The sequence below is a fragment of the Chaetura pelagica genome, unplaced genomic scaffold, assembly GCF_000747805.2.
Source record: "Chaetura pelagica isolate M959 unplaced genomic scaffold, ChaPel_1.0 scaffold185, whole genome shotgun sequence".
Lineage (NCBI taxonomy): Eukaryota > Metazoa > Chordata > Aves > Apodiformes > Apodidae > Chaetura > Chaetura pelagica.
The window spans coordinates 233,533-254,558 of NW_009953207.1; the positions used below are offsets into that span (position 1 = coordinate 233,533).

General features: G+C 42.1%; 1 protein-coding gene across 1 annotated transcript in view; it reads right to left on the reverse strand.

Annotated features, from left to right (window-relative positions):
• Positions 1-772: 772 nt before the first annotated feature.
• The window catches only part of INPP5A (inositol polyphosphate-5-phosphatase, 40kDa), a 198,818-nt gene continuing 178,564 nt past the window's right edge, over positions 773-21,026 (reverse strand). Inside the window, exons 13-16 of the mRNA XM_009997546.1 lie at positions 7,963-8,074; positions 3,795-3,863; positions 2,476-2,563; positions 773-2,378 (exon numbers count right to left, since the gene is read on the reverse strand). Coding sequence (XP_009995848.1) covers positions 2,483-2,563; positions 3,795-3,863; positions 7,963-8,074 — 262 coding nt within the window. The 3' untranslated portion in view covers positions 773-2,378; positions 2,476-2,482. The remainder of the gene's footprint in view (positions 2,379-2,475; positions 2,564-3,794; positions 3,864-7,962; positions 8,075-21,026) is intronic.

Sequence of the window (21,026 nt, forward strand, 5' to 3'; positions counted from 1 at the left end):
CGGAGTGTGCCTGTCCCCCCACGGAAGGTGCCTGTTCCCCCAGGGAGGGGTCTGTTCCCCCCCCACGGAGGGTGTCTGTCCCCCCCACGGAGGGTGTCTGTTCCCCCCACGGAGGGTGCCTGTCCCCCCCACGGAGGGTGTCTGTTCCCCCACGGAGGGTGCCTGTCCCCCCACGGAGGGTGTCTGTTCCCCCCACGGAGGGTGTCCCCGTGTCCGCGCTCGTCCCAGGCAGCCCCTCCGGGATCGGGCGAAATGCCGAAGCTGCGTTTTATGAATTTCTGAGGGTGACATTTGAGACTCTTCCAGCAAATTACCTGGGCAGGTCACCTGTGCCTGCTTCCTCTGACGGCCAGGGCCGCTGATGGTCTCGCGGTTCGCAGCTCTGCGGAGTTACCTGTAAGTGAAGCTGACCCGGAGCTGGAAAAGGCTGAATATTTTTTATTTATTCCCCCAAAAAAATCCCCAGAGCTAATGACGAAGGAGTTGATGGTGGCACAGTTACTGAGCTGTGGGGACCGGCCTGTCATGACTAGCTCATAAAGCTGTGGCTCCCAGCATTAGCCTCCAACACGAGCTCCTAAACGCCTCTGCCACGGCTCCTATTGTGTTTTGATTAACACCAAAGCTGCATTCTTTCTGCAGGTTTTCCTGTGAAAAATAACCCTGTTAATTGGCAGGAGATTAAAAGGTAACACATTAATAACAAATGTGACCATTTAATAATTTCCCTGTAATCCCCAGTGCGCAAGCTAAAGGGACAGACACAGCCACATTCACCATGATCAGTTTTATTGCTTGAGAACCAGAGTACTCATTTCTAAAGGCCTTCGAAGTTATGAGTTGAGTTTGCTTAAATAGAATTACTGTGTGGTTATAATGCAACATGGCACAACAACAATACAGAGCTGCAGACACCCCTGGGCAACAGCACTTCACATCAACCTGTACTGCTGAGAATCCGTCCTGCAGGCGGACACCAAATCATTCCAATGGTAGTGATTTATACCAAAATCAAGCATCAATCTAATGCCATCACGCAGTCCATGAACTCTGTAGTGTTCTAAATTAAATCAATAAAACATACATTTGTGTTTCATCAACAGACTCCCTAATCACCTTTTAATGTTGTATTTAGTGGTAGGAGAAAAATGTTCGTACAAGATTATATTGTAGGCTGCACTGAGCTACTAACCAGGAAAATTTACAGTAGGTTTTTGTTTTTTTCTTTGTTTTTTTTTTTCTTTAACACTGTATAAATACAGTCTGTGTCCAATACAGTTGCTACCTGAAGCAGACTATTATTTTCTTCTCCCATGTTGTCATTGTTTCAATATAGAATACTTGGCACCATAAAACAGTAACAAAAGACGGACAAAAACAGTTTACAAAAGTCTGGAAAGTTACAGCCAAACCTAGCTAAGAACTTCACATTCAATCCTTAATATTAGATAGAAAGAAGGGATTATAGGAGTAACAAAGTGAAACCGCTAATATATGTGCTATATAGTATGCTATATATCTGTATCCAGGATGGCACTGCTATATATTATTTATTGTATAAATGTTGGTTGTTGATGTACACTTAACTAAACCTGCTAAGACTCCAACACTAACTGCTGATATGGCACTCTCAAGCATTTATATTGGAAAGTATATTTAGCGTAAGTTTTGGTCAGGTTTATAAATTATTTATATATCTGTGTATATATACACATACATACATATATATACACACACATATATGTATGTATAGAAAGCAGCTGCTGTGTGATTCAAAAACCATGTAACATGGCAGTATAGTAAATAACATGAGAAAAAAAATTATAAAAATGAAAAACAAAACACTAAAACTAAAACACAAACCATAATAATAAGCCTTGGTCAACAAAGAAAATACCATTTAAAACCATCAATATCTCTATCTATACAATCCAATGTACAAAACCCCGAAGTGGTAAAGATATATAATGTTAGGCATGACACCTTTAAAAGTTTATAGTATGCTGAAATAGCTTTTCCACATTGACAAACACTTATTAAAGGTTGAAAGTTGTGAAATCTAAAATACATAACATCTCTGCTGTCTATTTAGAGTTTTGGCAACAGAATTGTGACATATATATATAAAAAATAATTCCACATTTCTACTTGATGTCACATGAACATACAAGACAGTGAGGTATGTGAGGCTGTTCTCAAAAACAGAGTCCAGATGCTGAAGCATAGTGTACGATCAGCAGTCTAAAAAGGTGGCACTCGGGGCTGGATTTATCAGGACAGTTGTTGGGATGATGCATTTCAGGATACAGAGTGTGCTCCTTCCCCTGGCTACAGCGTGGTTTCCCGGAAGATCTTCTCGTTCCGTAGGCATCTTTTTCCTGTCGCAGAATTGGCATTTTTTTAAAAAAAGAAAAATAAACACAGGGGAAATGATGTAGAAAATATAAACGTAAAGGAAAAAAAAATGATATTTACCACCACATCACTGCACGACACAACACTTGTGCACATTTGCAATAGGTTTACCTGCCCCAGCAGCTATTCGAAAGGACAGGAACACAGGCTGCAGCAAGTCAGGGAAAAACACAAGTTACACGTTTGAAACACAAACATTTCAAGTTTTTTTACAGTCAGTAGCAAACACAAAAATGCCTCTACAATTGGAAGCAAAATGATACAATTTTTTGCATCAATCTAATGACAAAATGCACAAGAGGTCTAAATCATCCCCTTACAGATCTCTGCTCCCATTGAAACCTAAGGCAGAATTTGCCACTGATTTCTCTGGGAAGAGGATCCGGCCCCCAACTCCCTTTTATCACAGAATTAGCTCCACTGAAACTGCCACAGCAAAAGAAATAATTTTAAGTACACTGGTGAGAAAGGAAACAACTGTCCTTGGCTGCTGACACACTGACCTTTTCATTTTACTGGAGAAGTTAGTAAATGTCTGTATTTTAAAATCAGATTTGGGTGACTCTGTACCAAATATCTGAAGTACCTTCTTCTCAGAAAAGCAATAGTGTTTCATAAGAATTCTGACCATGAATTTGGATGTGTGTGCAAATACATGCACACAGACCCACGACCCATCACTGAATTACCACTCAGGAGCCTGAGCACTCTCTCTGGGACTGACCTGTGACCAGTGTTGTACCATTTAGAGGGTTTTGCAGGTTCCTCATTGAGTTTTTATATAGGTTTTATGTGGGTTTTATACAGGCTTTCAGAGGTTACCCCCAACTCCTTGATCAGTTTTTTTTCAACAGAAGAAAATACTCAGTTTTGCTGTATTTCTATAGCTTTCCTTCTGGTACCTTCAGCAGAGAAGATTCTAAAATTTAGGTATTTTTCTTCATTTTCACAACTGGTATACATGTAATTCTACATCCTTTTCCTCACTTGAATAGGGAACTGCCAAGATGTTCTTGTACTAATAAGCAGCCAGGCACCCAATAAATTGCAGCTATGTTTTGGAAGCGATTTTGGTAATCCAATGAAAATACTTCTGTTCTACAAGAACAGCCCCAAGTGCCCAGACAGCTGCTCCTCTTCAGTCGCCCCGTGTGGTGCCTTCGTTCTAGCACACGTCACCCTGCTCTTTTGTGGTATCATACAAGTCTCTAACATACTGGCTGATCTCAGATGAATTCAACTTTTAAATATTCTCAAGGCTTTAGGAAAAGGACAGAGATATAGTTGACTCAAACACAAAATTAACGTAAACTAGTGCATACATTCTCCTTCCTAATAAAAAAAACTCCAGAAGATACACTACTAAAATGTTTAATTACCTTGTGATCCCCCATGCAGACATTTGGCCCAATGTGGTCATATATTACTATCTTCTCATCATTTTCTGACTAGTTAAAAAAACAAAACACAACACAAGAAAACATCAGTCAGCTCAAGTACTCTCCAGACTACAGGAAAAAAGATTAAAAATGGAAGCAATGTATGCAAGTAGTTGAAAGGAGCTTCTGCATGAAGTGGTATGAACACATCTTTGCTTGGCTCCTCCAGAGAAAGCCCATTGAATTTTTATGTCCAGTACTGGCTGCAGTGACTTGTGCAGTTTTCCATGTGAAAGAACTCAGGAGATGAGTGTATCTGCTGCCTCCTGGGAGCTCAGGCAGTGCCAGTGGCAGCACCTGGGAGGCTGGGGCGGAGGGGTCCAGCCCCCCTGCCCTCCAGCCTTTGCCTGCTGAAACGCAGCGCATCTGGATGGTGCTTTTTAAATAACAACTCACCTTTTTCAGGGAATTAGGTGTGATTCATGTTGTGCTTCAAATTACATACCATCCATATGGCTCTGTAAGAGCATTTACTTCATCATACAGGTGATCTTAAGTGTTCAGTGAGATGAATTAATTATTTACAGTTTATGAGTACAATTTCAGCCATTTCTATGAGATACTTTTCTTCATCAAATGCATTAATTGATTTTAAGAAAATCAGCAAATGACAGATGGCATTCCTCCAGTCTCTATTATTAGTTCCTTCTGAACTTTATCCTTATACACTGACTTCTTTACCACTGGTAGCTTCGTGAATAACAAAAGGTACTCATCTTTCTGCCATTTGTAATAAACACAATTTTTGAGGATCTTCTAATTCTCTGAGCACAGCACTTCAGGAATAAATACCAATACATTGCCATACAATACAATTTCTCACTATGCTAAGACCATTCCAATAAGCTAATTAAATCTGCACACTCTCAAGTCCCTAATACAACAACAGGTCTGCTTTAAACTAGTTGGCCGCACTAATTTGTTTTGTATGAAACAGTCAAGACTTTCCCATCTGTAATCAGTCAAGTTTGACTGGGCAATAACTTTATATAAACAGTAGCATTTAAGACTATAAAGTTAAAACTGAATTATCTTTAATGCAGTAAGGAAGCTTAAGGTCAGATTTACTTGATAGCACGGTTGTCTGCCAAAAATATAAAACCATAACCTTCTGCATTGTATGCATGAGCACTTTCCAATATTTCAAGATCATAATGCCACCACCATCGGAAGTGGGGATACATTCATCAAAAGCGACTTGGTAATTTACAAAGGCAGCATAAAATTGTGGATTTTCAACTGCATAATCTTTAGACAGATAAACAAATTACAGTGGTGCACAAGCAGAAACAATATACACTTGGCTGAGCATTCATTACTTCATGCTATCAGGCATCAACGCAGCTCCCCAGCAGTGGGCAACCTTTGGTGGTTTAGGGCTCAGGAAGCATAAAATAACATGATGGTGAGGTAACCGACCGTGGCATGATCGATGATGTTGCATGAGAGCTGTTTACAGCCCCATGTCTGTACAATCTGTAATGCCTACTGTGTGCCTCAGCACACTGTAACTGTGGCAATTTGTGCATACTATCCTTTCTTTGCACAGGATTAAAATGCAGATTTACTGCAAGTTTGTTTTTTTAAAAGAAAATATAGAATTGCTAAGACAGAAAAATATTCATTTGCCTGTAAGAAAAAATAATGCAGCAAAAAAATTACCTGCATATTCAATAGCTAGCTACAGCTAAAGAAATCCTTAAACATTCATGTGTGTTTATATTTTAAGGATTTGTCACGTTGTAATCAGTTAATTAAAATTTATTTTTACTTCCTCCAAAGCTCTCTGCAATAGAACACATTCTCAATGGCAAGGCCAACACTCTTACCCTGTGGAACCACAAAACACTTGTAAGGTCATTCTGCCCTTTCCTCTATCAGCTCAGCATTCTTTTCTACTAAATATTTTCATTAAGTTCTGTGGGCCAGAATTAGAGTTTGGTTTTGAGTTGTACAAGCTAACTCCTTTATTGGTACAGACCCACTGAGTTTAACCACCAGGCCAGCTTGGCCTCATCTACACCTGTAATTTTGCACGAGCATTTCTGGGGACGTCCCAAGCTGCATGCTCAGAATTTGCAAATGCAAAGCTGCAGAGACAAAATTATATGCATTTTAAAAATGTAATCTTTGAGTGATCCAACTGACTGGGTTTGTGTTTCTTGGAGACTAAGAGTTGGGCTAATTGACCTCACAATCACAAATTTCTTTAATGCTCTTTGTTTTCCTTTGTTTAATTTTCTCCCATTATAACCAAGTTATACCCCCTAGATAATCTGAAATAATTCCTTTCCCTCTGTACTGTTTACACTCTTCAAGCCTTTGTGTACACTTCTATCTCCTTATTCATAGCTTAAAAAAAAATTCTTCCCTCATTGGCCACCCTTTCCATGGTTTTAAACCTTTGTTCTTTAGGAATTTCACGGGCGCCAAGTATGATCTGTAGTATTTTGGGTAGTCTCACTTTTCGTACAATACTTCTGCCTAAGAAGATCAAATAACATTGATTTTGACATTACTATTTTACTATATTCCTCTTAGCTTGACAATTTAAAATATCATATACTGCAGTACTTGGTCTAAAATTCTGGGTGAAACTTCAAGATATCACACAGATTCTACACATTAAAATGTGAGAGAAGTACATCAAACTGAAATTTGAGCAGCTATGGAAAAAATGTTCTCAGCCTTTCAGTGAGTTATATACTGCAAAGCAAACAGTCTAATAATGAGATAAATAATCCTGATGAGAAACAGAAGGTTATAAACTTCAGGAGAGCAAGTTTCAAGGGTTTCATTAATTTAAATGGAAAAAAAAGCCAAAAAGCTGTAGAATATGGATTTATTTGCCAAGAATATTTCCTGCAGTTCACTCCCATTAAGTTGCATTAGCTACACAGAGCACAGAGATGGAGAGGGGGCTTTGGGCAGTGTTAGGTTTGGTAAGTTAGGTGTGACAGCCTGGCCTGCAGGTGACCCCAGAGCAGGAGGGCTGGACAGGACCCTTCGCGCACAGTGCTCACGGGGAACACAGCAGGGAAAACCCAGCTCAGAGCAGTGAGGCATGGGTAGGATCTTCTCAGATCACACCCCGATTCCCTGACCTGTTCTGCCTTCAGAACAACTGACTGCCAGAGTGAACAGGACAGGTCCCCCCAGCAGGGTGAGCAGCACCCGGGGGGAGCACAGAGCAGTGCAAGAGGCACCCGACCTGCTGCAGGGCTCCCAGGGACAGCAAGAGAGCAGAGTCAGCAGGGAGAAAGCAAGAGAAAGGGAGATCTGGAAGGCTCCTGAACTATAGTTAGGTCATTTAACCTTGGACAGGGCATCAGCAACTTTATCTTACCTTTATACACTACAATCTTAAGAGGAAATTCATGTTCTAAAAATGTTGCACCACCATATTTTTAAAGCTGCAGAATGACTAACTTTAGACACTTAACTGGTATTCTAAAGTTAGAAGCCCCTCTGCTGGACACTCTGCCTTCACCCAGGGGACAGTGGTAGATCTGGCCCATCTAGGATCTGACATATTCTTGGGAAATCCAGTTCTCACCATCAGCAACAGAGGGAACCTGAACGTACCACGTTTGTAACCTCACACTGCTGCTACACAGGCTTTTCTTTCCATGTTGTTACTCCTCAGCCAGCAGCACTTCCTAGTTACTGTTGTCTGCAGCTGAGCTGAGTCCTTAGCAAGAGCAGAACTGCTCCTTATGGTATAGTGGTCTAGACTGGGGGGCTGATGGAGGCTTCCTACTGTTGTTGTTCTTTAAAGCTGGCACAGGTGCCCAGTGCTGTGCAGCGATGACAGGTAGAGAAGTGGCACAGGAGGGATGACAGGCAGCCAATGTGGGCGGCTCATGCAGCAAAAGAAGCACTGGTGAAAGGTGCCAATGGGTCAGGTGGGACAGAGCCAGGTTCTGGGGTGGAAGGCCCTGGAGGCACAGAAGTCTGTCACTGCCCTGGCACACTGCCTCCAGCCTGGCGAGTGCTTGCTACAGGGAACGGAAAGTGCCAGGAGAGGCAGAAGTGAACCAGCCCTACCTACCTCTGCTGAAGACAAACAGAAGGTGGAGGCAGGGGGTGGCTGCAGGTCTGTACTTACTTTCAGAATGAGCTCCTTGGCTGAGTGGGACATCAAGATTCTGTCACACCAGGCTGGACATCTCGTGTTCATGTACTGCTTTCCCTGGCTGGAGTCCTCGCTGTACGGGTAACTGCAAACACACCAGTCACAACCATCACCACGCTTGGCAGAGCAGCCTGCAACCCCTGGCTCAAATCACCACACTAAAAACTTCAACTGGCAAAAAGCAGCTCTTTTAGACACCTCTCATGCTTAAATATTTAACTTTCTTTTCTCCTCCCCCTTCCTTTCTCGTGCTTTTTCTCTCTCTCTCTCCTCACAGCTACAATCCCTCACAGCTACAACATGTTCAGACACATACACCTTCAAATGTCTCACTTCCTACCTTGCACTGTTGCATGTGAGAGTGTTTAAAGACTACTTATCTACATGGAAGTATGAAAATCAGGTAAACAACTCAAGTACAGAGTAAGCTCTTGGCTATGACTGGAAAATTAATAAGCAGAAGATGAAAGAGGAAACCTAGGGAGAAAAAAAGGTTAATCTCATGGGATTTCTTCGCAGGATCCTCGTAAGGAGAGCTATCCTGGAATAATTTAACAGGAAACAGGGCTCAGAGCACTGGGATCTCTGCAGCTGTACACAAACCCCACCTGTACGGATTCTCTAAGGCAGACAGAAGCCTTAGATGGAAGAGATAACAAGAAAGCAGGCTTTTCAGGGGATTTCTTCAGAACCAGGGAATTAGGAATGTAGTTTAAGGAAAGCAATGCTGACTACACAAGATTCTGTACCTTTATATGAAGCTGTGTTAGCAAAAAGTAAATTATTTTGTAAAGGCATCTTGAATAGAAGGTGATTAAATGGTAGCTATGATCTGGGGTCATTACAAATGTGCATGGGATCTCCAGTGTGTTCTAACTTAGCTGTAAAAGGCAACAGAAAATGTTTATTTTAACCCACAGAACAGCCTACAATAAGTTAACTCAATGTGCCTGTATAAGCCCCCAGGCTGAAATTGTCTAAAGCACCTGAAGAGGCAGCCTCAGGTCCAACTGTCAGGAAGCTGAAGCACAAGGTTTCCTCATTTCCTCCAACTGTTCTCACTAGGTTAGTAAGACAGAGCTTTGAACTGGATGATGGCTCATCGTGCTGTGAGGCCCAGGTTTCTTCAGACTGTTTCAAAATGGCCTGGGTAAGCAGCCAAAAGGAGGTTTGCAGAAATTCATAGGGTTTGTGACAGGCTCAATTTCTTGGTTATTGGGCCTGAATGAATTGAAAGTTGTCTTTGATAAATGTCTTCTAACAAAACCGGAAAGGCTGGTGCATATTATCTACATATGTATGCGTGGGTGTATCTAAAATGTCATTTGCATTTTATTCTGCTCATCACTGAAATAAAGCAAATACTGAGATTTTCCTGATGAGGGTGTTCAAATAAAATTTCTGGTATTGTAACAAAAGGGTCTGCATGCTTGAAGAGAAACTTATTTACCACCCTACTTGGTGTGATACTCTGAGACACACAGCTTTCTACCAAATGGGTTTACAAGCTACACTGCCATTAAAAAGATTAGCCATGGCAAACATCCAAGAAAAGCCTACTGAATGTCTTGGAACAAACCAGTGATCTCAGTACCTTTTCCACCTCATCAAACCTAACAAGACTCATTTTCAAAACATATTATGAGAATTCAATTTGCTGCTTCACTGACATACAGAAGTACAGCTTATTTCTGAGTGTCTGTGAAATACTTTGATGATGTAATACTATTGGTAGTAGAAGCTCTTTGTCTGCAATTTAAGGGTTGACTTTTTCTGGTAACCTCTTTCTTTAGTTACTCAAGGACCCCACATAACTGAAGCTACTTTTTATGACACAAGGTATAACAATCAATCACATTTCACATAATGTTTTGTTTTACAGCATTAACTGTATGGCTTTTAAAGTATGATGTTCCAAACCTGGAATGATCTGTTACTGCTATGTGCTAGAGCATTTCATCCGAGAGCCTATCTTTTGTGAAATGGTATTTATCAATTTGCTTTATTGATCTTAGCCTTCTCACAGGGTGAAAATTTCTGCCAATTTTTCAAGGTCTTTAGCGCTCATCACTCAGTCAAGAAGTTACTGTAGTTTACAAATCTTTGACAAATCAGATTTCTAATGGCTGGGACAGAGAGGAAAATAAATGCTGCAGAAGTTACCCAGACAAAATGGTCTGTAGGTAATAATTTAATACAATAAAGTGGGGCAGGTTCTTCTTTTGATAAGGCAGCATCCTTCCTCCAGCCTGAGCATGGAGCCTTCTGTCCTGCTGCTCTCCAATGAAAGAGGCTTCCCCTCCCCACCATCCCCCTCTGGCTTCTGCAAGTCCCATCTCGCTGGCAGAGATGGAACCAAAAATCCACGCTAGATACACACCCCCAAAATAAGGAAAACTATTCTCTCTCCTCCTTCATGCTCTAGAAGGCCCACAAATACTTTGGCATATGCAGACTTCTCTTGTCAGTGGGCTCAAAAAGTGACCACAGATAAATAAGACTCAGAATTGCTGAAAATTATATGCCATTTATCTTAAATAGCTTTTTGCTAAATAAGACTCAGAATTGCTGAAAGGGAATATTTCTTGTGTTTTGGGGACAGGATGGTTAGTTTATTATATGCCATTTATCTTAAATAGCTTTTTGCAGATAAAACCTGTGTTAGAGGTTTCCGGAACAAGACTGTCACTAAATAAACTTTCATGCAACATACTGCTGAGTGAATACTATTCCAGAATAAACCTTTTCAAACAACACACTCCAGTACTTGTCTCCATCATCCTACAGTTAAATGAACAAGGGAATGAAAATAGTGCAACTGCTTCCAGAATGGAACCATCTTCTTGTGAACTCTGAAGCTTTTACTTGGTTGGAGCACTTAGAAAGGATTTTCCCTGCAGATACTCAGGTCTTTTACATACTGCTGCCCCATTCAGATGCCTTCCCATCAGGTGATGGGATTTAAAACCAGTCAATAGAAGCAATGGAGAGAGGACACAAGCCTTTCAGGAAGCCAGGCTGGTGATTCTGGTGCTGCCCTGACAGACAGATGTTGCAAAACTCAAAGGCAGATGGAAAATGCCCAAAGCCTCCGAGCTGCTCCCCAGCCGACAGTCCTGCCCACAGCACTGTCCCTGAGGGCAGCCCCTGTCCCTGAGGGCAGTCCTGGGCTGTGCTCCTGCCTCCCTGCAGTGATGGAGCTGCCCAAGGCCCCACAGTTGCCAGCAGAGCTGACACAGCAGGTGCTGCAGAAAGGCAGGACACAGAGACACAACACGTTTGACTGCTTCCAGCACAGACTCAAGATGGTACTCAAGAAACTGGAAAATATTTCCACCAACTTCAACGGGCCAAATGAGGTACAAGTGTGCTAATAATCAACACTTCTACCTGACCATGAACTTTGTGTTCTCTCCATGGCGGCTTCACAACTTACCTCCTTTCTTCCTTCGTTTCAACCCCACTTCTCCCTTGCTTCCTTGAAATAACAGTCTCATTTCAATAATAATCACAGAAGCATAGGATGCCAGGTTGGAAGGGACCTCAAGGATCACCTGGTCCAACCTTTGTAGGTACTACTATAGCTTATGTGAGGTGGCTCAGCACCCTGTCAGGCTGAGACTTAAAACTGTCCAATATGGGGGAATCCACCACTTCCCTTGGAAGACTGTTCCAATGTTGAACTGTCCTCATGGGGAAAAATTTACCTCTTGTGTCACGTTGGAATCTCCCCTGGAGCAACTTGTGTCTGTGACCCCTTGTCTCTTCATGGGACTCCTTGTAAACAGGGAGTCTCCATCTTCTTGGAAGCCACCCTTTAAGGACAGGAACATGGTGATAAGGTCTTCCTGAAGCCTTCTCTTCTCCAGGCTGAACAAACCCAGTTCTCTCAGCCTCTCCTCATATGGAAGGTTCTCCAGTCCTGATCATCCTTGTGGCCCTTCTCTGGACCCTCTCCAGCCTGTCCGTTCCTTTTAGCACAGCAGGGCCCAGAACTGAACACAACGCTCCAGCTCTGACCAGCGCCGAGCAGAGCGGGATGATGACTTCTGGTGGTGATGCCCCTGCTGATGCAGCTCAGCCTCCTTTCTGTGCCCTGCAGCACACTGTGCACTTATGGTGAGCCTGTTATCCACCAAGACCCCAGGTCCCTTTCCACAGGGCTGCTCTCCAGCCAGGTGGATCCCACTCTGAACTGCACTCCTGGGTTATATGCTCCCAAGTGCAAGACCTTACACTTCTCTCCATTGAACTTCATCAGGTTCCTGCTAGTCCACTCCTCCAGTCTGTCCAGGTCCTCCTAGAGGGTGGCTCTCCCTTCCAGAGTGTCAGCCTCTCCACTCATATTGGTGTTGTCAGCAAACCTCATCAGGGTGCTCTTGATCCCAACATCCAGGTCACTTAGGAAGATGTTAAACAGCATTGGGCCCAGTATTGATCCCTGGGGACCCCACTTGTCACTGGATGCCAGTTTGAGGAGGAGTTATTTACTCTCACTCTCTGGGTAGGGTCTGCTAACCAGTTCCCCACCCAACACAGACCACTTGTCAAGGCCATAATGAGTCAGTGTCTCCAGGAGAAGGCTGTGGGGACTGTATCAAAAGCCTTGGAAAAAGCCAGGTAACGTAAATTTAAATTTGAGTGTGTGCAAAAAATGGAATGCACACCTTCCAAAAGACATTAAAAGCACAAGATTGTCTCCTATCAAGTGCATTAAAATAGCTTTATTTTGCTGACATCTCCAGCCTCTTTTAACACACTCATTCCAGGAAAGTGAGGAACTCACAGTTCCTAATTCAAAACTCAGTTAATAATTGTAGTTAATGGGTTGTGTGATCTATGAATTGTATAAACAATTACAAGCTTGATAAAAACAACTGCAGATCTGATAAAAATAATTTTACAGACTCTACACCTAATAATCCAAAGTTAAAAATTCCAGTATTAATCTCCTAGGTGGTACATCATGTCACCTTCCTGTCCGTGCATTTTAGTCTTGACCATCAGAACTGTGACCCTGGCAGAGAAAAAGGGAGAAGCAGCTCTCTGTGCCACAACTAGATCTTTTCCTTCCCTTTCTGTAGCATTCTGCCTCAACCCCATCCACCCTGTGCAAGGTACAGCAGCAGTGATCTTGAGAAGGAACAGCAAGTGCTCATGTGAAAATGATGACAGAACAGATGAAGGCCTCCAGGTACTGCCAGAATATAAATGATTAATAGATACAATGCTGACATACACAGGTGCTATGGAGAAGTTAGGACTGTACACACTTCCTAACTTTAGTATTTAGCATGGTTACTGACTTTTTTTTTTTTTACACACACTGTATTACATGTTTTTAAAAAAACAAATGCAGAAACAAGGAATTTTATGTGGAACAACTTTTCTGCCATGTTTAAAAGCAGTGGCAAAATTGAGATTTAGGATGTTAACCAGTCATGTTAGCTGAATAACTAATAGCAAAAATAGTCTCTGTGTATGCCAGCCAATAGAATGATGTAAAACATACTTTGGCCATCTATGCCTTTGGCTGATGGACAGATGTGCAGTTCTGGAGCTGCAGCTCTCACACATGGGAGAGTCTTGTACTATTTATCTCCCCTTGTTTGGGGTTTATTTTTTCTCATGATGCTCCTTCTAGCTCTCTGCCACCTTACTTCACAAATTACTGTTTCCATTACACTAATTTTATTTAACCAGGATTATTTTCAGGTGGGTTTTCTGAATAAATCTTCCCAAAAGGTACTACTTAAAGCAACATCATCAACATCATATTCAATTTTATCAGCACTTAGCCAAACACTTTGAGAACTGTGAACTAGCTCTGTAAATAAGGAGCAGGCTGTCCAATGAACTACTGGTATTACAGATAACAAGGATGAGATGTACTTAGCAACTGATTGGGGAAAATAAACCATTAAGAGTGTCACTAATATTATTGCCCTGCTGCTGTTGACAAGTATTGTCAAAGATGACTGGACACCTTTACAAAAACGCTTGCTGCAGGGTGAAAAGTCTTCTGACATCATCAACCATCCTGTCAGCGGCGTCTTAACTCGAACCACAAGCCAACAATACTCTGTATATAAATGTCTTCTTAACTGGCATTTCCCGTCAGGAAAAATGCTCCTAATGAACTCTTGTGTAAGAACAGATCAAATGTGTAACTGAGATGGGTGAGTGTAGGTTCTAACAGGGGCTGAGAGCGTGGGTGCTGCTCCGGGGGGATCCAGCTCCCTGTGGGCAAGACATTCCCAGCAGTGTTGGAGGAAGTATGACAACAGCCACCAGGCAACAGTGGGGAAAAATTAAGCAATGTCATCTTTTTAGTATAATAAAGGTCATTCTGAAACTGTGCATCCTGTTTCCAGACTCACATGCAGATACTTAGGCCAACTCCATGATGTTTCAGGGAGTGGGAATAGCTCCTGCTGACAGACTTGTTCTCATCTATTAATTGTACCGTATTTTCCATCACTGAATTATTTCCAATGCAAGATATTCGAGACAGAATTAAAAAGAATTGGTGAAAACACAATTTTGATTTGGTGTGTTTTATTTTTGAACCTGGTTATGAGCCCTTGCATTTACTAAACATTTTCTGACTTTTAAGCCTTTCTATTTACATATGATATTGAGAGAGGACTTCAAAAGGGGAAAAATCCCAATCACACTTCATCAGAAAATTATTTAGTAATTTTGTATTTTTTAAGAAAATGATGGACCAATTTATCATTAGCTCTGACACACTTTCAGATTGTGAACACAGGCTGCTAGTTCAAGCTTTGGGTGCTGCCAAATATCTAAGGCCAAAGGTAAGTGCATTTTGATATTTTTAATTGACAAGGTCCCAAATCACCATTAGTGTGAGCTGGTACATGATCAGTAAAATTTCATTTGACCAATCAAAGTAGGACATCTAATTTTTGTCAGCCTCCAGATCATTAGTTTCTTCTTCCAAAGTGAATTAGCAGTTTGCATTTCCCTGACTCTGAAAGGGAGGTTTGGGTTCCCCAGTTCTCTTCCTAACAAATGACCCCATGTAATTTATCTTCACATACTCATCTTAGGCAGCAGTTAAAGCTAAGTAATAAGACACATCACTGTTTGAATTAAATTAGCTGCTTCATATGTACCAAAATACTAATAAGCCTTCCTGATGCTCTGCTGAGCTAACTGGCCATGATATGTATCTCACTTAAGGCAAATCAGGAGGGCAAACACTGCCCTGCAAACACTGCAGTTAAAGCACAATGTGTTCAACAGCTGCTCCTTGCACAGGCTACTCTGACGCCATGGTGATCACACCAACCACCCCAGTCAGGGGTGACAAAAACCAGGGGTCACCTGGACAATCCAGCAGCAAAGGGTAAGGAGGGTAAACAGGACCCAGCCAGAACTCCAGGCACTGCACAAAACTGGAAGGTTAATGACACAGTGGGTTTATCTGAATCTTTTTTATGGGTTTATGTTGGGCATGTTGCTTTTTGGCTTAAGAGACTTCTTTGGAAGATACATGTCTACAGTATGCTTCAGAGCTAACCTTTCTGTATCACCAATGTAACTCTGGACCTTTTTAAGTTAAAAAAGGGTGACAAATGAGATGTGTACAATGGCACCCACAGGGCTGGGAACCAAAGGCAGAGCTGTTCTCTGGATGGACTCTGCAGAAGGTAAGGACCAAGCAGGTGCATTTGGAAGTGGCTTTGCTTCATGCAGAGCAGGCTGACCAGAAAAATTCATGTATCATTGCACAGCCAACTAGAGTAAAAAAAGGTCATGGGACAAAATACAAAGGTAGGGAATACATAGATTATAGACTAAACAAGGACTCAGGCCAGAGAGAATTCCAAAGGTGAAACACTCTTTCAAGGCTAAATGAGATTCAACCTGTCTCCTGGTGAGAGGTGTCAAGCCCAAGATACTGCCAGTGCAGAGGGTCTGCTTAAGAAAAATAGCACACAGAGGATATCTAAGACACAAACATATGTCCAAGCAGTAAATTACATGACAGCCTAATGCACCAACAAACAAGACCAGGTCACTTTAAGAGAATGATTAATAAATGAGATTACTGTGCATGCAGACTTATCTGAAAGCAAACGTTGTAGGTGGGTGTGAACTCTTGCTAAAGTCAGCTCCTATCTTTGCTATACAACAGCTACAAGAATAATTATAATAATTAATGGAGAGCAGTGATAAAGGTAACAATTGCCCACCTGTATATTGACTGACCACAATGTCGTTACTTCTCTGCAATGATTGCTGAGAACCACAAACCCTTTCCACACTGGGCTTGCTGTTTGCTCATGGCTGGGCAGTTCAGCCTGTGACTGACAGAGCTTACAGAGTTTAGAATTCTGAATTGTATTTGGTCTCCAATGGCTAAGGTTGCTATGGGCTACATTAGATTACAAAGGGTAATGAGATGAAAACATGAATATTCACTATATAAAATAAAAGGCCCCAAAATACAGTAGTTTAGGAACAGGTGAATAATGTCTGACTCTGTTCAAAGACAGCAGACTTGTAACACAGCCTGTGATTCCTTCCTGAGCTGAGATTCCTCTCCCAGCCTGCCTTGGCTTTTGACAAATTTCAGGAGGCTGGAGGAAGGATTTGTTTTCCCTGTGGGTTGGGAGGTGGCTGCTCCTTCTGCAGATCCCTGTCCCTGGGCAGGCTGCTGTCACCCTGGGTGCCACAGGAGCGTGCCAGGGAACCCCTGGGTGGAGGCTCCAGCAGACACAGCTCGAGGGGCAGCAGGATGAGGGTTTTTCCTCCAGCTTCATGCTGTGCACACCAGCATCTCTGTCAGCAGGGGCTGTGTGGGAAGGTGAGCTGACGCAACCTAAGCATTATACTTGAAGAATTAAAAGGAACTCAGAATCAAGTGCCAGGGTGCTGGGAGCTTCTGAGGGGTGGGTGCCTAGCACCCCTCCTGCCACTGGATGCTACTGCAGGGCAGGGTGAACCAGTCATGTAAGATCAAGCAGATAACAGGTGGTTTTAAACTAAGTTACAGTTTTGCATGGGAGAAGATCAACAGTTTTGTTTCATTCTGAGGTCTACAGGTACGCCTGCAGAAATGCTATTTTCAGATGGGGCTGGTGGGAGAGTTAAGGATTGGCTCTGGATCCTTCCCACACCCCCAGCTGACTGGGAGCCCTGGAGCTAACCTTCACTAGCACAGGGGCTAGTGAGATCTTGCAGAAACCAACCTGAATATACCTCAACATGCATCTACTGCCTTGCCCTAATATCATTTCACTTATAGCTACAAATTAAATGTCTAACAATAATACACTTTAACTACAAATTGTCACAGAACTGTTACTACACATATAATTAAGATCTACACCTACCAAAACTAAGGTACAATTAAAACATTAACGTATTTGTGTAAAAACAAAAAAATGCCATTTGGGTATTTGAAAACTTAAGAAGAGTGAACCCCTGTTTTGAAAGGGTAGAAAAAAGGCCAAATTGTGGATTAACAGCTATACCAATACAAAGAACTTCAATTTAGTTTATACCCAACTAAGGCCAAAGCAGTAATTCTGACAATCCTCATTCACCTGCCATCTTATCAACCACACCAAGGCTCTGGTCTCCACCCCTCAGATTGTTTTTCATATTTTGCCCAGTGACTGCTTCCTCTGGAAGGCAGGACAACCGTGAGAACAGAACCCACCTCTGATCCTGCACTTCCAGGCAGGGGCTGTCAGGGGCTGACAGCATCCTCTGCTCCTCTGCTTCGTCTTTTTGACCTTGTGCCTGCTGGATTCAAAATTAATAACCCGAAGCAGGTCTGCTCTATGGGTAGGAAAACACTCATGCAACAGCCTGACAGGGTGCTTTTCTTCTGACATGTTGCTGTGAACCCCAGGGAAGTAAGGATTTTACTTCTTGTTTTGAAACCCCTTATGTCAAGTTTCAACTCACAGTAAGTTTTAGTGGTTCATTATAAACTTGTAAGGCTTCACAAAAATGCTCTTCTGAATATAGAATTGACTGTGCTGGCTTTTAGTGATTTAAGCCAGGACCATAAGGTTACATTAAATTAGCTGCACTGTGTTTTTATGCAGCCTTTCACAATGGATGGTCAACACACCTTCCCACAGAAGGTTTAAACAAAGGTGGGTCCTCACTCAGGATCAGAAAGCACAGAGGATTTGCAGTCACTGGTTATGGGGGCACTGGCTTAGTTCCAGTTCTGCTTTAAACACAAAACAGTGAAAAGACAATGTTCTTATTTTGTCCATGGCTGTCTAGACTTGTCAAATAGAGCAGTGCAGGGGAAGAGGCCTCTGGTATTTCAATTCCTTTACAGAATTAGCTGTACCACTGCTTAGAGACAAGCAAGAAGTCAGTAGTTTTTAAAAAATATTTTAAAGTATTCTTCACTCGCTACAGGATCTCCACTTTCTAGAGAAGTAAAAATTTTTTCTTTGACTAGAAAGAAAATAATAAAAAGTTTATATAAAGTTTAGTTTTTAAAAGCTGGTATTAAAAAGCATGACACAGTAGCTGGAAATAAATGACACAATTTTTTTTTTTGCCAAGACCTGTGAATAAATGATTCCTGAGATGTTTTCTCTAGCAAGTGATAAGAGTTAAGTGCTCTCACTAATTACTGAATGTAGGTTTTAACCAACTGAAAGGAGAAGATAGCAAACTACAGACAAGCACACTGCACAGGAGTTCTGAAAAGCAGAGTGAAATCAACAACTATAAATACCATGAAGAACAAGAAGGAAAACATTACAACACATCATCATTTCATTAGGGCATTTTGTAGTCAGAAAATTACTCAAAAAATCAACATTTCTATTCTTACGTATATCGAAATGCTATCTCACTGTAATGAAAAAAGGAAACCAAAAGGTCTGTCAACTCAAGAATTCTAGGTCCCTAGATAAAAAGATAAGAAGAATCTTGACATTTTTTATAAGAGACAGTTTGCATTTTTTCATACTCTAAATGGTGTATTTTATGAGAAGGCACATAAAAAAAGCCTTTGCATTGATTTTTCTCACTTGCTGATCTTTTCTGTATTATTTCCCTAGCTTCCAGTGAGAGCAGTGCCTCCCCTACGGCTCCTGTGCAGCCTCATGGAAGGCCAGTTTTCTCACCATTTATGAACATGGGAGATTTTTATCACTGGATTAAGGCAATTTGGCAGTTCCTTTCCCCAGGAACCAAGCACATGGTTGTCATCTGTGAGTCCTGCACCTCAACAAGGCCCTTGCCCAGTGGGACCTGGAGCATGTCTCCAGGCAGTGCTGGGGGCCACATCTGTCCCCAGAGCCAGCTCAGAGCCCGGGGCTCAGCCCAGCCCGTGCCAGGAGCACAGCACTGTCACCTGGGGCTCTGCAGGCCTGTGCTGCTTTACCAGCACACACTGTACCTTTTAACATGGAGTATGAAAGTTCTGGACAATGACTGGCTTACAAGCTTACAAAAAGGTTCATCTAAAAAACAACGTACAGTGATTCCCTTAAAAAAAAAATCTTACCAGTTAAAAAATATATGCCTACCTGACTGCCATGGCTTCATTTGAGATTAAGAAGAAAGGACAGAGAAATTAATTGTAAATGCAGATATGGTAATATAAACCAACTAAACCACAGAAATATACAAAAAGTCCTCTCCATTCAGATTAATAAAACAGAAGAGTGTCTTTCATAATTTTAAATAAAAACTGAGAATATACAAGAATCAGATTCGATTATTCTATCAGTAGGTCTGTTATGTACACAAGCATTTTTAGGACACCAAAACTTCAGTAACATGCTTACCCTCATTTTTGTAACCAAAGACTCAAATTTCAAATTAAATCCTGAAACTCTTGTACAGTTATAACTGAGAAAAATACTACTAGAGAAAATCAATTCTGCTCACCCTCTATGGGAACAAGTTGTAGCAGTCTTGAGGAGCAGATCTGCACAGGACACCAACACGTCAAGGTGCTGCTGAAAGGAGCAGGGATGGGGACCCAGGTGTGAGAGCCTGGGCTGGGATTCCCTGCCTGCAGCTCCTGGGGCAGCCACGGCCAGAGCTGAGCTCGGGCTCCTCTCAAGGAAAGGCCTTCTCTGCCCTCCTGCATTCATAGGAACGCCTGCACCCAGGAAAAGAGACTACTTTCTTCCTTATTACTGCAGTTAGGGCTTTGCTTATTTTTATGTCACACAACCAGTGTTTTTTATTCAAAACAAAGTTCTTTTACAAAGAACTGGAGTTGGCTGTCCAAGACTGGACATGGCAGGACCTCAGCCAGCACTGCTGGGGGGTCAGGACAAGGCTCTCCTGCTGCCTTGGGCATCACACAGGGAGCAAGGTACCACAGGGTCAGCAACTGCCCAGCATTTTCCTGCCCACCCCTACTGACACCTGGGGGTCTGGGTCGTGCTGTGCTGCTGCTCCAGGAGTGGCGTGAAAACCCACCAAGAAAACCGCTCGGAAGAAGGTTGAGCTGTGCTGGGGGAAACCACAGAACTACCTCTGGCTCAAAGGGTAAAGCTTTCAAACCCAGGCCAGCTGTGGTAGGGCATCAATAAGATCTCATTATAAAATCCAGGGAATAAATAGTTTATGCTGATAAAAAAAAATGCATTTCTAAGTAACTTAGTCTGCTGCAACCCGAAGGGATGTGACCTTTTCTGTTTCTCTCACAAGCTGCTGCATCTCGGGCATGCTTTTGGAAGTAGGACAGGTAGGCAGCTGTGCTACTGATCTGTAGAACTCTGGGCAATTAATCGTATGCACAAACGATGAAGTAAAGGAAAGAAAAAAGAAAACTGTCCTAATTGATCTTCCATTTTTGAGAGATGTGAAATGTAGTGCTAGATGTATTCAGCACCATTTTTAACTGAGATACTTTGTCTTCAGTTGTTGGCCAGCATCCCACATGTGAGACCGTAACACCATGGATCATGAACAGAGCAAAGATTAATTAATAGGCTGAATCAACGAGCCATAATTAAAATACCACATATAAATCGAATTCTGAAATAGTACTTTAGGGTATCATAACA